Genomic DNA, 19636 nt, shown 5'->3' on the forward strand with positions numbered 1-19636 from the left:
CTGTGACCCAGTAATTGTATATCTGGAAATTTGTCCAGTGGAGATATTCAGAAATGTGACAAAGCGTTATGTACAAAGAGCTCCATTGCTGCTATTTACAACTGCAAAAAATAAAATAAAAGCATATAAGTTAATTGCCCAACAGCAGAGAGGTGGTTAAGTAAATTGCACTAGAGCCACAGAATAAAATATTATGCTGCTATTGAAATTATATTAATGGAGAAGTTAAAAAAACACTCACAAGAAAATGCTTACAATCCAATGTTGTGTGAACAAACCATAATTCAAAATTATCTATACTATATGGCCTTAACTGTGTAAAAATGTATAGCAAAAGATCATAAGAAAAGAAAGTATCTACAATGATTAATTGTTGGATGGGGTATTACAAGTGATTTTAAGTTTCCTATTATACTGTCTATACTCTCCAAATTGAGTAAATTCTATTTTTACTTTAAGAAAAAAAATTAAAAATATGTTTCAGTGAATGGCAAGCATGGCTGCTTTGGAGAAACATCACAGTCGCCTTCATCAGAGCAATAATACCATGCAGAAACGATACACCAGGAGGCCCTGATGAAGGGGTGGTATTTGTGTAATATGCAGTATCACCACTAGAGGGTTCTCTCTCTGAGGCCGGTTTGAAGGCATCAGGCTGGATGCCATAAAGGATGTAAACCACTTTTATCCCCACAAAGGGGAGTAATGAATGACTACACAGAGTCCCTGACTCATGATGGCCCAACTTAAATTTTTGGACTTCATGATGATGCAAAAGCAATACACACTCAGAAGAAACCGTATATAACCATTCTGTTTTTCACTTTCACAACAGTATTCAACAAATTACATGAGCTATTCAACACTTTATTATAAAATAGGCTTTGTGTTAGGCGATTTTGCCCAACTCTGGGATAATGTAAGTGTTCTGAGCATGCTTAAGGCAGGATAGCCTAAGCTACGATTCAAACACAGCTGGTAGGTTAGGCATATTAAATGCATTTTCGACTTAACGGTTTTTTCAACCTACAATGAGTTTATTGGGACGTGACCCCATGGTAAGTCAAGGAACATCTGCATTCCCTAGTCAGACTCCTTATGTTCATGGCTTGAGCAGGAAAATATTGCCAAATATACCCCTTTCAAGAGTAGGAGAAAGAAAAAGTTTGCAATTCAGAAAGCTAGCATCACAGGGCTGTAAAACCATATCATTGTACCCTGAAGAAAATTAAACATATGGAATCCAGCTTAATTCCACGAATGCTGAGATTTCTTATGCCTCTGATGAGCTTCTGATAACCCATTTACTTCATCTGTCACAGTCAAAAAAGGTGAAATGAAACGTGATATAGTCATACTCTGTGTATGTCTTTCAGCATGCAGGCAAAGGCACTTGGTGCCTGGGTATTATGAGACGTTTAAGGGAATACAAAAGAGACAGATGGTTGACTGAGTTTGGACAGCTCTATATCTGAGACAGAACATGGACAACAATGGGAAACATTCAAAGAAAGAAAAAAAAAGTCTTTTCATTTTTCCAATTCCAATTAAGAGGTTAACTCATTGTTTTTATTTGGTAATCAGAAGAACATACAAGTACTTATGCATTACTAGATACTGGGGGAAAATTATACATTGAAGGACTGTCAGGCTCATCTGTGCAATAAAGATTTACAATAAACACATCATTAATTTTTCTGAGAACAGCTCAGTATACTCTGTTTTACATGAATCCTTATGATTTAATCTTGTATTTGGAGATACGAGGCTATGGCATTTGGATAACATTGGTTAAGCAGCATCTTAGAGAACAGAACACTCTTCCTCAGAATGGATGGCCATTCTTTTACCCTGTGATGTACAAATGCAAATTACAACCTGCATTTTATCTGCCAGAAGTGTATTTCACATCATGGAAGTACATTCTATCACAACCATGAAATCAAAACAAGTCCATTATTACCATCTTCCCTTTTGGAAGAGCATTCTCAGAACATATCCAGAAATACCTTCCTTATTCCTCCAAAGAACTGTTTATTCAGCTAGACATTGGTTGAGGTTTGGGTTTTGGTTCTGCTTGCCTCTCTCTTTTGAGTCTTGCTAAATGTTCTTGATAGTAATCCAGATATTTCTCACAAATCCAGCTGAACAGCAGCAACATCTAAGGCTGAGGAGATGAGTTGAGTTTTCCATTCACATATGGCCAGTGCCCTCATCAGGAAAGAGCCTACAGACTCATGGTGAGTAGGGTGTCTTTAGGATGCTATGCATTTAATGCATAGGGTGCTACGCATCCTAAAGAGAAAAACCCTGTGAGAGCAAAAATTGTGCTGTACACTAAGGGAAGACAATAACAACATCATATTCACCTCTAGGTGACTCACCTTGCTTTGGGTAATTGGTTTCCCATAAAGATTTCCTTTTTTCCTGCTTCCTTTTCCCAAGCTATTTCTGCCTCCCCATCTATCCCCAGCGACCTTTGACACCCAAAACTTTCCCATACGAATTGCATGGAACAAGGTGCTTTTATTTTTCCCATTATTTTGTGTTTGTACGTGCTAAAATGATACTGCAAGCAGAATGGGTTACCTGGACAGAAGCAAAAGAAGGAATTTGTGAAGGGTAGAAAAATGGGAGGAAAAAAAAGGAAAACATAAAGGAGAGTTTGAAAAAGGGAAGACATTTAAATTAGATGGGGGGAATCTGGTTGTACAGTGGGCACAAGAGCTGATAAAAATCTAACCAAGCTCTACAAATGAAAATAGCAAATATATTTTTGAAAATTTTATAGCATATAAAATTGTATAAAAATATCATCAAAGCAAGAAAAAAGGAAATGTATACTCTATAGTTCTACTTCTAGAATCAGTTATTGGACAATACCTATGGCTGTAGGTTTTTCCTATCCATCTATATATATTAATATAATATGTGACTGTATTTCTGTACCATCACACATATACCCACTCAAAGACAAGGACAGTAGTACACAAATTCTACTCCAAGATAGGTCATGAGAGGGAAGCAAAGACTACACAATGATGTGTCTCCAGGACAATCTATTTAAAACCCATTCTGTAGCCATTGGGTTTTAATGGGCTTTATTTTAAATGAATTACCCTGCACCATAAACTGACTGAGAAATGATCCTGCAGGTTCGGAAGCCAGCACTCATGAAGAATACATGGGTGTGGTTCACGAATCATGGCTGAAGCTGATCAAAGCTGAGAGGATGAGTCTCCAGTTGGCACTGCCTCTGGCCTGCAACAGCCAGCATTCACCCCACAAAGGGGGACAAGGTCTCCTCAGGGGAGACTGAATGAGTGTGCCCTGAGTGAACTTAAAGGGCCCACACCCTACTCCCTGCTTCTCCTGGCTGAGCAGATGGCAGCCCAGGCTAGGTGCAAGTACAGTTAGTGAAGCCAGCCATTGCCAGGGTTAATCCACTTCTGCTTGGGAACAGAAGCCAGAATAAACATGAATTCATGTCAAATATGTCTGGCAATATTTTCAAAAAAATGACTAGGGTGGGTATTTAAGAAAACAATCAGGAATTAATATGTTTAAACTTGACCATCATACATCTTTCAGTCCAGGTCATCCACTGCACAATCGTTCCTTGTTTAATATAAAAACAAGAAGCTATTTCAGTGGCACAATTCTTGCTTAATTCAGACATTCCTGGAGAAGCAGCCAGCCTTTTTACAAATGTCCAAGGAGGATCTTTAGAGGCCTGCTTTCCATTTTTCTAATCTCCCTGGGAACATGTTCATGATCAGATAAACTGTCTAATGTAAATGACTCTGGTAACATTCTAATTCTAGTGTCACCTCTGTGCCCACTAGTGTCTTTGGTGAGAGAGAGGAAACCTTAAAAGGAAAATCTGGCCTTGGCAGGTAATATGTCTCTTGATACCCAGAGGGAGGTTTTATAGGAATATTGTCATTGCTCATTATAATTTTTTTCATTAAGTTCATTTTCTTAGTGATAATGAGGCCTTTAATCATGGATCACAGTTGATAAATTATAAGTATTACTTTCCATTTGTTCATGAATAAGATCCAATATAACATCATTATTGCAACATTATGTTCTTTAACATCTAACTTTGCCACGGTTCGGTGCTGTACCAATCATATTATTGGTGGAGCAGAACTAGGCAGTGATTCCTCATGCTGCACATAGAGAATCTCCTATTTGCTGTAGGAGAGTCTGTTTAAGGTTTTAAAAGTTTCCACTTGGATTCTCAGTAAATCTGCTGATGTTTTATATAGATTGGTGTCATCTTCCCATTTGGAAAGACATTCTCAGATAAATCCTGTTTTAGTGCTTTGTTTTTTTGTATTGTTTTGTTTTTTTCTTAAATCAAGAGGCCGTAGAGAAGTTTTTATTTTATTTTTTTCATAAATTTGGCTATGACAATTTCTCCCAAATTACCTGCAATTTCCTATCTCTGGTAATAAGCTATTTGTGTGAGTAGGGTATGCCTGCATATACTTAGAAGATAAGCCTTTAGCAGTGTGCTTGGCATATAGGAGAAGTTGAATAAATTTTCAGGGAAATTTGAATTTTGTTTGCATTCACAAGTGGATAGTGGAATTCAGTTAGACGATTTTGAATGTGTTTCCTGAATGCTGACCGTGTTCCAAACACTGTGGTGGGCCAGCACTGCGTCTCCTGTGGGGTGTGTGGGCATCTCAGGATCAGAACAAAGTTTCCAATTAGGAAAAAAATTGTTGCCTGAATTCCCTTAATTCTCTTTATTTGGGATAGAACACCACATACACAGACTTCCAATCTTAGAATCTTCTCTATTTCACTATGAGAAAAAGATTTCATGCTTTTTTTCTATTGTTTTTCCTAGGCTCCATGGGGAATGTTACAAAGTAATTTCCATCATCAAAGTCTCTACTCATAGGTTAAGAAAGAAGAAAATATATTATCTATCTATCTATCTATCTATCATCTATCTATCTAATCTATCTATCTATCTAAGGAAAAGTGAACCATGAGAGAAGTGATATTAAAATAAACAGTATCCATACTTCCAAAATATGGATAACAAAAATTGGTCTTCAACTTTTGGATTACCGTCTCACATCCCATGATAATGTTGCTTTTTACTTTACCCTTTTGTATCTAAAGGCATGGTTCCAAATGGAAAATATAATACAATGGCTTAAATTCTACAAATGAATGAACATGTGCACTAGGTTATTCTTTGGCTTTCAGATGTTTAGATAGCATTTTACTGTTTAAGTGTATCAGATCCACAATGGGATCCTGTCAAATGTTTTCGGTAGTTTATAACAGCTCCAAAAATGAAATGGACAGTGGAAGAAAGCCCATTTGAATTTAATGGGTTAGAAATGAGTCTCTTGCCTGCTGCCATAAACTATTAGGGCTCATAACCTAAGAAAGATTGGCACAAATAAAATATGGAACAAAGGCCTCGATAAGAATGGGTCATTATGCCACTGAAACGTACCACATTAACACAACTTAAATATAGAGCTATTTGGTGACATGGGGACCCAAATTCAAGGGCTAACTTGTCACATTTTACCCAGGGACGTGTAGAGCGCATGGTTTTGTCTGTGGTAGGACTGTCTCTATTGCTGTCCCCACATGCTAGTCAATTCTTAATTCAGGTGTGTAAGCCCTTGCTCTGTGTGTGTAAACCAGAGTAAGATGCCATAATCTGTGCAATAGAATAATGTTTGTCCCAAATTGCTGCTCAACTTGAAGAAAGCTATTTCAAGGGAATTAAAAGACCCCAGAAAATAAGCTAGAGCTTTGGAAATATTGCTTTTGCAGTCAGCACTGATTTGGAATAATTACTTTAATGTTTTATCAGCTCCAGTATCAATTCATAGCATCATATAATATAGCATTTTGTATTTTTAATAGATAACTTTGCATTTTTACTCAATATCCCTTCGAAACACTTTTTAAAGATTTAAAGCTAAGAGTGAGTTACATGGAGTTTTGTTTTGCTTCACTGAGAGTTTTAGGTGAAGTTCTTTATGGAATGAAATTCTCTTTCTATTCTTTTTCAGCTGATTAATGACTTAAAGCAAATGAAAAACATTTCCATTTTTATTGGTACTAGAAAAAATGGCTATATTCCTGTTTCTTTTTCAAATGTTGTTTCTTGTTGCTTGTTAGATTATAAAATGGAAGCTGTAGACTTTCTATTTTGACTGGCCAAAAAGCCCCACATACAAAAATACAGAATATAAATGAGGTAAAAGGTCCAGGTTCCAAGGTCAAAAATTGACATACTCTTGGTTATATTTAATTTCAATACAAAATCATACCACCTCTAAGAACATAGTTTGCAAACCAATGCCCCATGGATTGAATGCAGCTCACAGGCATGTTTCATTTGATTAGCACAGTGTTTGTAAGTTTTTGAGTTAGTTGTCAATATGTAAAAATTTGGAGAGAGCTTATATCAAATCCTAGGTATCTAGGACCCCCATCCCCACACAGCTCGAATTCAGTTGCTGCCTACCGACTACCCTGTTTTGACAGCACCCACCCTCTCCAATTTCTCACAGTCCCCATTGCTCCCTCCTGTCTTGCTGATACAAAGGCCCACTATGAATTGCCATTTACCACAATGACTGTGATATTACATGGCTTGCTTTATTCATTTACTTGACCTGCTAGGCCCCTGAAGTCATTTGAATTTCTGGCCACATTATGTGGTGAGGTCATTGTTATAAACACAGGGAGCACAACAGAAAAATCTAAGTGTTTCTCCAAGGCAAAACGTAAAGCTGACAGAAGAAATCTGTTCAAATATCAGCATGCTGTTGTGCATTCGATACTACAAAGTTCTTCAGATCTTTCTGTTGGGGAACATTTTGGCAAGGCAAAGGTCCAGGAAGACCACATACAGTCTCTTTCTTTCTGCCCGAAAAAATGCCAATATTTCACCTTAGTAATAAAAGGACGTTTAAATATCTGTTCTCGTGCTTTTTCATGTAGAAATTAAATCTGTAGTGGGGAATACACTTAAACCTATTGCCTAGCTCTCTTTCTATTACTAATCCCCACTTCGTCATCAGCATATTCATGTGCTTTACTCTTGGGAAGGACTCAGAGATTCCTGTGTGACCAACAACCACATTTTAAGAATCACTTTTATCTAAATCACATCATTTAGACTCCTAAAATCCCGCTTTACTTGCACTCCCTTAGATCCCACCTGTAATTTGGTCTCAAGGGGGCTGCAATGTTATTCTCTTTCCATGCTACATCTACTATTCTTATTTTTGATTCGTGCTATTAATCCACTTCTATCTTGTATTTTTAAAAACTCACTAAAATGCAAAGAATTATCTGCCATATCTCCCTGATACTAATTCCCTTAGCACTTTACTGAATAAAAAGAAGAGTGATGAAATCAAACCACAGATATCCAAAAGAAGATGTCCAGCCAGTGGTAAAAATTTCAGTAACCACTTAGTTATGGATGCTACCAGTGGAAACAATGGGTTCCCACTCAACAGTACGGTCACCACCTGAACATTCAGGTTTATACTAATGAATGCACAGAGAAAATAAATTAGCCATCAAATAAAGATTCCTATAGAATAATCTTTTTTAGAAAACAAACAGAATTCTGTATTACAGAAGTGGGAAAAAAAGCATAAGAACAATTTTAAGTCTGAAAGGAAATTGGAGAAAACAAATGTTCCTGACTCAGGAAAGGAACCAGAGACTGGAATCATCATCTTTGCTGTGATGAATGTCAGCATGGCTGTATCGTCAGTAGCCAGTGCAAAAATGACAACATTTAAAGTAACGGCATTGACAGTCATAAAATGGCAATTACTGTGTGTGTGGCTTTTTTCAGGCCTCTCCCAGCATATCCAGGATGTCCATTCTCATCAGGCCAGACAGGTGCCTTGAAAGCCAGGTCATTAGCAAAGGATTTTGAGGATGCCCCTTCATGTTTTGTTTCTGTTTGAGTAAAAATCTCACGTTGTTTGGTTTGCTCAGGGGAATATCCCCCAGAGTTCTAAGACCTCAAACCAACCCCCAAAGATTCATCCCCTGGAAGGAGATGGTGTGAGGGAAGGCCAAGGGTCAGGGGGTGGGGGGCTTGTGTTTGAAAGTTGTACACCTTCTCCAGATATGGGTCTTTGTGGAAGAAGGAGAAGAAGGAGAATGAAGAAGCTCAGCTAGAATGATGCAAGACACTGGCAGCCTCTTTTATTGTCTATGAGGTCTTTTTTACTCTTGTGAATCTGAAAAAAAGAAAAAGAAAAAGAAAAGTGTCAATGCTGCCTTTCCCCCCCCCCACCTCCACCCTCCAAGTCTGAGGAGAAGGAAATCTAGGGGACCAAAAAAAATGGGATAACCAATTAAACATTTCCATACTGGTCATTGCTATCTCCCTTGTAACAAGATTTGTTCTATTCATAAGGGGAAAATGTCAGTGCAAAACTGTAATATCAGTACATTTGAAATCTTAATAGTTGCTGTAAACTAGATTAGCAAACATTTGGTCATGCAGTAGGGATATTAAGCCACCTTCTTTTGCAATGGAGATGACGGTTTTGTTGCCAGATCTGGTCAATCTGTCTCAAGGGTCAGTGGGATTGGAAGAAATCAGATTCATCTAATCCCAACTGTTTTCATATCAAAAGCAATACTCCTCCCTCTCGGAATTCTTGCCCCACCCTCAGAAGTTTCCCAGAGACATTTAAAGCAAGATGTATCCTAGCCCAAATCATTTTGCAGATGGGTGAATCACCTGAGTTCTCCACTGGACCCAGAGCAAGGGGGTGGAGGAAGACGACAAAGATGGAAAAAGGACTAGGTTAATGAAAATAGACAATATTGTATTTCTTTTCAACTGGCATGCTCTACCCCATGTAACCTCAAAGGTCTTAGGCAGAATTTAAAACAACCACCACAACAAACCCACCATATTATTTCTTCCAATTGGTGTTGCATGCTCTGCAAGTCATCATGCCTTATAGTTAGAAAGTGTTCCCTCATATGCAGGGCTCCAGTTGGCTTGGACTTTAAGAAGGGTAACACCATTATCTACAGAGATGTTAGAAGCCTTTACAGGACAAAGAAAGTTTCCCATTCAACTTTAAAGACTAAGATACTCTCCTAAGATTTAGGTGAATTTAGCAGAAAACTCATTGGGAGATAGGAGAACTCCTTCTGATCTATTGTAATTACAGTCAATTCTCTATTTTCCAGGGGCCATTGATCCAAGCTTCCTGCTGTTCCTCTAACTTTATTATGTTCTTGATTGTTCATTATGTTTACCCTCCATTAACACCTTCACCCATTTGAGAGAAATAACAGACAAAAGTGAGGCTTCATACCAATCACTTTACTCCAATACTAGCACTGATAAACTTGCCAGTGAGAGAAGGAGGTGAAACAAAAGCTGAAATCAAGGATGATAAATTTTCCATTGATGTTGATAGTCTATGCACAGTTTGGTCCACATGGAATTGCAATACATGACTTTGTCCTTAGTACTCTGACCCTGCCATTATCAACTTGGGATCATATGTCATGAGGCTTCTTTTAGAGAGTCATCATAATACTAACCACCTTCAGAGATGTCCCCAGACCCTCAAATGTAAAGCCCAATTTTGTTAGGATGACAGAAGGTTGGGTTTGATTTTTTAATAACAGACCCATTGGTTGGAAGGAAGCTAGAGACAGATAGCTGGGGACAGCTGATAAGGACCACTATTTAACTCAGTGAGCCTCACCTGGCCAACAAGGAGAATGATGCACCTCCTGCAGACTGGGTTAGCAGAGACCCACGGTCCAGACTGCTGGGTCCCAGAGATGGAAAGAGGCCTATCTAGGGTCTTAATGAAATCCAAAGGCTGCTAAAAGGAGATATTCCTCCATTTCTAATCACTGCTTATGGGTGAGATGGTGGAGTGTTCCCTCTGGCTGTGGATCTCCATCCTCCCCTCCAGCTTTGGGTCAAGGGGTGAAGGGAAAGGGTGAATAAAAGAAGTTTGTGTGTTTAAGCTGTGCCTGTGTTCATTGTCATTAAATACTACCAGCAGTAAAAGAACAAGAAGCATATGTTCTATAGCTGGGTCTGTGACATGATGACCTGAGTCATCATCCCTGGCCTTCCCAAACACATGCCCTCTAAAAGTAACTTCTGTTTGTGAATTTCTTAAGGCACTTAAGAAATACCCTAAGGTCCCTATATCATAGCTACCTGCAAAATAATGTTCCAACCCAGACTGCTGACTCTTTGAGAACAGGGAAAACACCTCATTTATCGTTTATAACACTTCTTGCATGTAGTGCAATGCCTGACACATAGCATATGCTCAACAATATTTTTAATGAAAAAGAAGAGAATTGAATAAGCATGAGGAGGACGGGACTGATAAGGTGTGGTGATGAATAGGAGGTTTCCCTCCACCCTTTTTCTAATTTTGACTTTCACAGCATGAAACAAAAATTTAAAAGAAAATAATAAACACACTAATTATATATTTTATTCAATAGTAAGGTACGATATATCAAAATATTTACATTCCCTATGAAGAAGCCCAATTATGGATGGCTTTCTATGGAGCTAATCTCACAGAGAAGGAGCACCTGCTATCCAGGCAGCTTTGGCATGATTTGTAAATCAGGCCTGGTCCTCTTTTCACTCCACATCCTATCTTTCATTGTGTTTTGGTTTTATGTATTTGTTTTCAATATAAACTGAAATTCAGCAAGCATCAGCAAGACTACAAAGTATATGAAAATGAGGACCCTGAAGACAAAGTGTTAATAGGCCACTCTGTGTGTAACTGAGATGCATGACTTTTTGAAGGCCACAAAAAGTAGTTAAATCCTTCCACTTTTTAAAGAGTGACTGATGAATTGAAATGGAAACTTTCTTGCCACATCTTGGAATAATTCAGGAAACTATTTAAGTGCCTGCCCCTTGACCCAAGACTTTTTATACCTCACAAGGTAAAGCTGTGAGAACTTTAAATCCTGAAGTGCAAATACATGGTATATGAATTCACAGAAATGTATTTACTCTATAGGAGCATACAATCATGTTTCAGCAACTTCATTTAGAAAAATGGGAGATGGACTTAAAACAATGTGGCCTTATTTATGGTACCATGCTACTCCCACAGGTAAGTGCAGATGCTGTATATAGGTCTTAAAACCATGTGATTTAAAGATAATTGGTTTTAGAAGAAGATTGAAGTTCAAGTTAACATGACTTGATTCTAAAGATGTGTTTATCCATTATAATGTTTATTCCTGGATCACAAATGGAGTGTCAATGAGGCAGCCCTCATAAGAATTTGCCATTGGGCTTAAAAAATATTTTAAATGCATTTCTCTTCCATTTTTCTTGGATTTGATGTTTTTACAGCCTGATTCAACTATCACCTAAACTCAAAGAAGTAAGTTGACTTGGCTGAAGAGAGAGCTGGGGTTCAAAACCAGATTTTCAAGTCCTAGGAACTCTGTACGATAGCTGCCTCCCTATGGAGTCAACTTTCTGCAAAAACAGCAAAGTGATACAGCACACACCTGACAAGTTATAAAACTCTAAATAGAAAAAAAAGAATGAAGAATAAGTGTAGAGAAACCAAAACCAATTTGAAATGTCATGTAAGACTTCTATTGGGCATAAGAATGGGTCCTCGTTTTTTTTTTAAATAAGAAGAAAACATTAAGAAAAAACAATTTTAAAGTATCTGTTAGGCTTTATCCAGGTATGGACTTAATTGTCCTAGGTCACAAGTACATGACAGCTATTTTAAAGGGTTATTTTCAACATGTGCATGCTTTCTCCTTGCCCTAAATAATAGAGCATATGATTATAATAGGATTATTCTAAATGAATTTTCACTACAAATAATATCCATGCTACAGCACTGCTAAGACAAAATCCTCTCATCATGTATTATTCCAGCACAGAAAAATAAAACAGAAGGACAGATAGACAGACACATAGATAAACCAGATAGATAGATAGATAGATAGATAGATAGATAGATAGATAGATAGATAGATAGATAGTAGATAGATAGATAGAGGGGCAGGCAGGCAGACAGACAGACAGACAGACAGAAGACATTTGTGGGAATGTAACTTCTTAAAACCTTGCCTATGCCATTAACTCCTAAAATTTACCCATTTGATCCAAACACACAGAATAAGAACAGTACAAAGAACAGTTAGTTTAGTGCAAAAGTAATTGCGGTCTTTACCATTACTTTCAATGGCAAAAACCCCGTTTACTTTTGCAGCAATCTAATAGTTCTTAGGTCCAACCCTTTCCCTCTTTGTCTTTCCTTTTGCTCCACTGCATCTGTGCTACCACTGAAAATAACAATGATGTTAAACTCTTCCTCTCTACCCTTGTTGCTTTCTCTTTTTCATTTAGCATGTTCTTTCTTTCCAAACATAAAATATGTGAACAACTGTCTCTGTTCTTCTGTCTCACACTGCCCAAGGTGTCTTACTGCTATCATGCTCTGTTTTAAGAATGTAGCACATTAACACAAAGACAATGATTAAAACACTGAACTCTCTAAATGCCCCCAATGCCTGGCCCACTTTTAGCAGATAAGTAAAAGTCAGGCATCAGTAACTCCTACAACTCCTCTGATGATAAGTCAACATCCCTGATTCACAGAAGTGCAGGTGAGGGTAGAGTTAAGCACCCTTGCCTGCACAAGAGTTTTGTTTCTGATCAGTCTTTGAATCTGTGAAGTCAGGAAGAAGCCAAGGACCGTAAACAAAGTCCTTCAGATCAGTAAGTGAGGCTTGGATTTTAGACCTGAAACATTCTGACTACTCTTCATGTTTTTCTCAATTTTATTATTTCAGGAAAAGCAGAAAAGATTCTAAATGATGAGAAAACCAACCAAACAATCATTTTCTCATGTTTTCACTATGGCTCCAGGGCATAGAATAAAAATAGCATATATTGCAGCGGACTAATACTTAAGAAATGTAGACATGGTCACTTGGAGAGCAGGATGCCCATCAGTGGAGAATGCTAAGAAAAAATGCAAAGAGGGGAAGCTTGAATACTTGCTGAATATTGCATTTAATAGCTTTTTTAGCATGTGAGTGTCTGGAAAAGAAATGGCATTACCAATGTAGATAGTGTTAAGTTCTGCCTTTGGCACATATTTACTTCAAAGGTTCCCTTTATTTTAAATATTTAAATATAATGTTAATAGAGTTTCTTTTGGCAAATGTATTGTTACTTGTGTTTCTCCAATCCCTTGCATAGAATCTGACAAAATATCATTTTTTTCTAGGAGAAAACATTTATTTCATGATTACTAAGAAGCTTTATTTTAAACATCTTGAACATCAGTATTAAGGAAAAAAGAAAAATCACACCTAGCCCCATAGTTACAAAATTTTAATTCCCTCTGTCAAACCAGATTCCTTTAAAAATACAGTGGTACATTAATAGTTCCACAAAGTATCTAGAAGACAGAGTGAAACAATGAAAGCTTATGTAGCAATAATTGCAAAAGAAAAGTTGTTCAGAAAGTCTAATTTTATCATTAACAAAGAGTTCATAATATACTTTTATTTGACATTTCTACTATGCAGTTACTTGGTAAGAGACTGGGATCTAAACACCTATATAAAAACCATGAATTGATATTACAAGTTTCCATTAGTGTAACACAATTTATTTAAACCCATCAATCTCATTTAATATATAATATAATCCACATATTATGGATTGGTTAATAGATATTCCCCAAATTCATAAAATAAAACCAATTATGTTGGGTTAAAGCATCACTGAATTAATAATAACTCTCATTGTTGGGTCAACCTACAGCACAGCTTCCAAAATTAAGTACAAAATGACAATGAAGTATCTAAATCAAAATGTTTAATCAAAAAAACCTTTTAGAGTTTAATTAGTGAAGTTTTAACCAGATGCATGAGAATAACAGACACCTAAAAATAATATTACAATTCTCTCCTCCATTTATTGACTTTTTGTTTTCCTTGGACAGGAACATATATATATCTATATACACACACACATATATATATGTATATGTATATATGATTTAAGATGTATGTAATATAGTTTGTCATAGAGGGTATATATTATGTATATATGATATATATTAATGTATCTTACATGTTATATGTCATATATGCATCATATATCAGATATATCATATTGTATGTATCATATATCATATGTATGATTTATGTATGTGTGTACATATATATGTGTGTGTGTACATAAGTGTGTGTGTAATTTCAGTTGCTATTTTCATACTACAAACATGAATTTCAAGACACAAAAATCTGCAAGAAGACAATGGTAGTCACCTGCCATCTTGTTCCTTTATAATTCCTTTATATTCATTATATACCATCCTTGAAAAGCACAAGGACATTCACTGAACCTAAAAGTATATAAAAAATGCATTGATTTGAAATGGACATTTATTACCAAAAGCGCTAACTGTTCTGATTCACTATGACTCAGATGAAATGCTAGAACCATGAATAAGTAATAGGCTTTGTACGTCCATGCTCCCAAGAGTAGAAGTCCATAGCAAAAAAGGAACAAGGTGCTTTTTCAGGTTAACACCGTTTGGCCACTTCCCACTCACATATTATGGATTGGTTAATAGATTTTCCCCAAATCTATAAAAAAAACCCAATTATGTTGGGTTTAAGCATCACTGAATTCACAGTAGTTCTTATTGTTGGGTCACCCTACAGCACAGCTTCCAAATTTAATTACAAAATGACAGTGAGGTATCTAAATCAAAATGTTTAATCAAAAAAACCTTTTAGGGTTTAATTAGTGAAGTTTTACCCAGATTCATGAGAAAAACAGACACCTAAAAATAATATTACAACTCTCTCCTCCATTTATTGACTTTTTGTTGTTTTCCTTGGGCAGGGACATTGGAGTGGAGAGTTTAGATACTTGTCAAACTACTTGAGAAAATAAGGTTGTAACTGCTTTAGAAAACACCTGCTAAACCATGGCATTTCCTTACTATTAATGTTCCACATGACATAAATATGTTAAGGAAATGGGTCACAGGAGTTTTCATGGACAAACGGCTAAGGGAAATGGGATATTAGTCAGAATTTGTGTTCTTATGATGACTTAATTGGAACCCAAAGCACTCCAGATATTTGGTCCCTCTTTGCTCATGAAAAATAACCTACACAGATGCTGGATTCTCATGCTGAAAGCAATTCCTTCATTAAAGAAATGTCTACTTTTTGTCAATACATAGAAGGCTGCAGTGGGATACCTTCCTAGACCTAAGAAATATTATCCTTTGAGACAGAAACAAGTTTAAAACCTAAAGGATGGGATTAACTATATGTATAAACTGCCTCAAAATAGCATATTTTGACTTCAGTGGCATGACCACTAGTGAAGTATATTACAAATGATTCATTACTAAAAACAGTTAAGCACTGAAGTTATAAAGGGTTAATTTTTAAGGTAAGTAGAAGAGATTCAAAGTTATTGCTATGGCAACACTATCTTGGGTGTGAGAGAAAAGGATGGGGTAACAGCTTGTCTTCCCAGTTCACATTCCTTGGCCTATTTTACACATCACATGATCTGGGCACACCTTCAGAGGGGTGTAGAGCTAGTGAAAATCTGGTAGTCTAAAGTGGACAAAAAATAATGAGGAAAAAAAATCGAGAACATCTACCTTAAAAACAATGCAGTATCATCAAGATTAAGGCCCAGAAAAGCAATCAAGGATGACTGAAAGTGAACAAGAATAATAATCTACTCCAAGATATTAACACATCTCATGGCCGAATTAATGTGTGGCTAAAAAACAGGCAAGAAAAGGGGTGCCATAGAGGGGTGCCTCTTGCACTGTCAGGATATAGGACATGCAAGATGACCCATATCCACTCTTCTTGGCAGGTCCGTCCCAATGATAGAAACAGATTTCAAGATATTCTACCTTAAGATCACAATTCATCAACTAAGTCCCCTTACATGTTCAGTTCACCAAGAAACCTTCTGATACAATTTGACTTTCCAAGTAAGTTTTCCTTCAAGAAGAAGAAACCACCAACTGGCCAGCTGACATGAGGATCCCAGCATATGTGGAGTATATATTTCACATTGTACATCAGTAAACTGTCAGTCAAAACTACGCACTGGTCACAGGTATTCATTTCAGTGTCAACAAATCCTCTCCAGCATAATCAACTCTTCCTTTACTGTCAATATGGAATTCCTTGTTCTGCCATTGTGTAGAGCTCTTCTAGCTAATCAGCAGCCTCTCTTTCTAAACATCACATATGCCCTGAGCTCCCAGATGAAGGAATTTTGTGTTTCCCAAATGAGACCATTCTTATATAAAGAACAAAATGATGAATGGCAAAGTAAATTTCACTAAAAAGTCCTATGTCAAGAATTCTCAAAATGCCAAACATTTTCTATGACTTATGTGTAGTGACGCAACATAAACTAGAGTAGAAGTTTGAAGAAAAATGGTCACTAAGACCACCATCCTCTAAGAATGGTAAATCCATTAGAATTTGGTCAAAAATCATATCAACAGTTCCTTAGAAACAAATAGATCTTTCAGAAATTGAGAAAAATATTAAAGGAATAACAAAATTCTCCATAACATCTTCTATATCTATGGGGTATAAGATTCATTCAAATATGAGTGTGCTGAAGACAAGTAAGTGTGTTCAAGTGTTGCTATGGCTCTGCATGGACCAATGCATAGCCAGTGTCAACTACAAGTGATAACACGAAGCCCTGTGGGAAGAAATAGCAGAGATTGGAAAACTAAGGTGATAAAATGAAACATCAACCAAAAGGAAGGTTTTGAGGTATCTAAAATAGGGCAGTTCTTTATTCTGGCATATAAAGACAATCCAAAACTATCATCCTAAGTAGTATGGGGACATTTTTTTTGGAAGAAAGAATAACGTGAGTATGATTCCTTGAGATGAGAAAACTGGAATACAGGTGTCCATGCCAGTAAGAAAACTGATAATGCCCTCTGGGTCCATAAAACCAGTGAATGCACACCTGCTGAATAAAGGTCATGTGACAAAGCATTTATTGTTTCTCAAATCTCTGGAAATGAACCTAAGACAGAAACAATCTCTAGTAAAGACATACATGTGTCAGTTCTACCCACAGCCTGCTGTTTGACTCTTTTCTCCCCAGATCTGCAAAGCAGGGCATACCTCCACATCTGTACAGGCCCCTCCTATCTTTCACTACCAGCTTCATTGAAGAGCAGGTCATGATGCCTCACCCTATAGGCAACTAACATTTTTCAAAATATGAACATGATGAAAATTAAATACCACTCAAGTGTAAAGTTGTATTCTTCTGCTGTTTTCATTAATGGCTTGGCAAATCAATTCAAATAGAACAAAAGATGCCTTAAAAGCTCAGAGTCATCCATTCCAAATTCATTTATGTACTCCATTTCAAACCAACTTGTTAGGAATCATTTATTTTTTAAAAAAATTAAAACAGAAAAAACACACACATTTCTTCAGGTGACCATTGTGAGCCATGTAGCAAGTCAAGGTCATGAGACAACAGCCTTGTGAAGAATTATATAATGTAGATATGATTAGAGGAAAATTCCTATAATGTACACAACAACCCTTTTGATCACAGTTATTTGTTCTATGCAAACTAACAAGAATACTGGTTACCCTGCCTCCTCCATTTTTTCTGTACTAAGATTCTAAATAGGAGAACATGATTATCTTGAGAAATATTCAAAAAGAATGGTTGTAAGAAACACAATTTCCTCATTGAGAAAACAAACTGACAAAGCTGTGTCCTGACAGCCACAGTGAAATGCAGAGCTAAGAAATTATTATGTGGATGTAATAATACATATCCCCTCATACAAGCTTTGTTTTATCTTAATACGGTTTTAAATTTGGCTTTTAATTTTCACATCCTTAATGATGTCAAGGATCTTTTAATGTGCTTATTTGCTAGTTGTATATCTTCTCTAGTGAAAAGTTTGCTCAATTTTTTTTGTATGTTTTTAATTGGGTCGTTTTCTTATTATTTAATACTGAGTATCTATATTTAATGAATATCAGTTATTTAACAAATATATGTTTTGCAAATATCCCCCCAGAATGTGAACTGCCTTTTTATTCTCCTAATAGAGGCTTTTGATAAAGCATAATTTATTAATTTGCTTTTTATGGTTTGTACTTTTGTGGTCATGCCTAATAAATCTTTGCTTAACCCAAGATCAAAAAGAGTTCCTCTTATATTTTCTTAACTAGAAACTGATAGTTTTACATTTTACATTTAGCTTTATGATAAATTTTGAGATGTCGCTTGTATATGATGTATAGTTAGAAATTCATTATTTTGCATACGACATTTCAAGCAGATAGTCATCATTTGTTGATGACTATCATTTTCCCTTGGAATTGCCTTTGCCCTTTATTAAAAATAAATAGTCCATACACAGGTAGATCTATTTTTGGAGTATCTAAGCTATTCTGCTGACCTGTTGGTCTGTGTTGATGCCAATACCATGCTGCCTTAATTACCATAGCTTTATAGTAAGTCTTGAAATCAAACCTTCTCTGTAGTCCTCCAACTTTTTCCTTTTTCAAAGTTGCTTTGTCTATTCTGGATGCTTTGTATTTCCATATGAATTTTAGAATCAGCTTGTCAATTTCTACCAAAAAAAAAGCATACTAGGATTTTAACTGAGATTGTATTGAACCTATAGATCAACATGGGAAGAATTTACATGTCACCTGTCTCTGGAAAACCCAAATATTTGGAAATTAAACATTACACTTCTAAATAACTCTTAGGTCAATGTAGATACCAAATGGAAATTAGAAAGTATTTTGAGCTGAATGTGAGTGAAAATGCAGCATATCAGAGTTTGGATCATGATGCTAAAGCAGTACTTAAGAAAATCTATACCACTAAATGCCTACATTAAAAAAGAAAAAAAATTGCAAATCGGTAACCATGACTTTCACCTTAAGAAACTATAAGAATGAGACAAAGTAAACCCAATAGCAAGCAGAAGAAAGGAAATAATAAAGATGGATATTAATAAAATAGAAAACAGAAAAACAATAGAAAATATTAATGGTGATGATTAATAAAATATATTAATCTTTAGCCATACAGATCAGGGAAAAAGATAAAAAACACAAACTATGCATATAAAAAATGAGAGTGATAACATTATTAAAAATTTTACAGATATTAAAAGAATAATAACATAATACGAACATCCTTTCAATTTAATTCTATCGTGGTCCATGAACATATTTGTTTGCCTTGAATCCTTTTGAATTTATTGGGACTAATTTATTCTCCCAGAATATAGTCTATCTTTTTAAATATTCTGTATGCACTTGAAAAAGATGTGTATTCTTCTATGGTTGGGTATTCTAGGAATGCCAATTATGTCAAGTTGATTGACAGTGTTGTAGAAGTCTTTGTTTCCTTGCTGATTTTCATATCTACTTAGTCTATTAATTATTGAGAAAGAGATAATAATGTCTCCAAATAAATTGTGAATTAAAAATGTTTTTGTAGTTTGTTTCAAGTATTTGGTACATAAATGTAAAAATGATT

General features: G+C 36.1%; 1 protein-coding gene across 17 annotated transcripts in view; it reads right to left on the reverse strand.

The window, feature by feature from the left end:
• Nucleotides 1-19636, reverse strand: part of PDE1C (phosphodiesterase 1C) — a 703814-nt gene that overhangs the window by 165493 nt on the left and 518685 nt on the right. For 6 of the 17 annotated variants that reach the window (XM_063708456.1, XM_063708454.1, XM_063708458.1 and 3 more), the window contains one exon: nt 1548-8261. The exons of 8 other annotated variants lie outside the window; for them this stretch is intronic. In XM_063708456.1, coding sequence (XP_063564526.1) covers nt 8248-8261 — 14 coding nt within the window. In that variant the 3' untranslated portion in view covers nt 1548-8247. Of the gene's footprint in view, nt 1-1547; nt 8262-16871; nt 18714-19636 lie in introns of those variants that run through there. 3 more of the 17 variants (XM_063708453.1, XM_063708452.1, XM_063708447.1) reach the window with 2 other exon arrangements.

This window comes from Gorilla gorilla, chromosome 6, assembly GCF_029281585.2.
Source record: "Gorilla gorilla gorilla isolate KB3781 chromosome 6, NHGRI_mGorGor1-v2.1_pri, whole genome shotgun sequence".
NCBI lineage: Eukaryota > Metazoa > Chordata > Mammalia > Primates > Hominidae > Gorilla > Gorilla gorilla.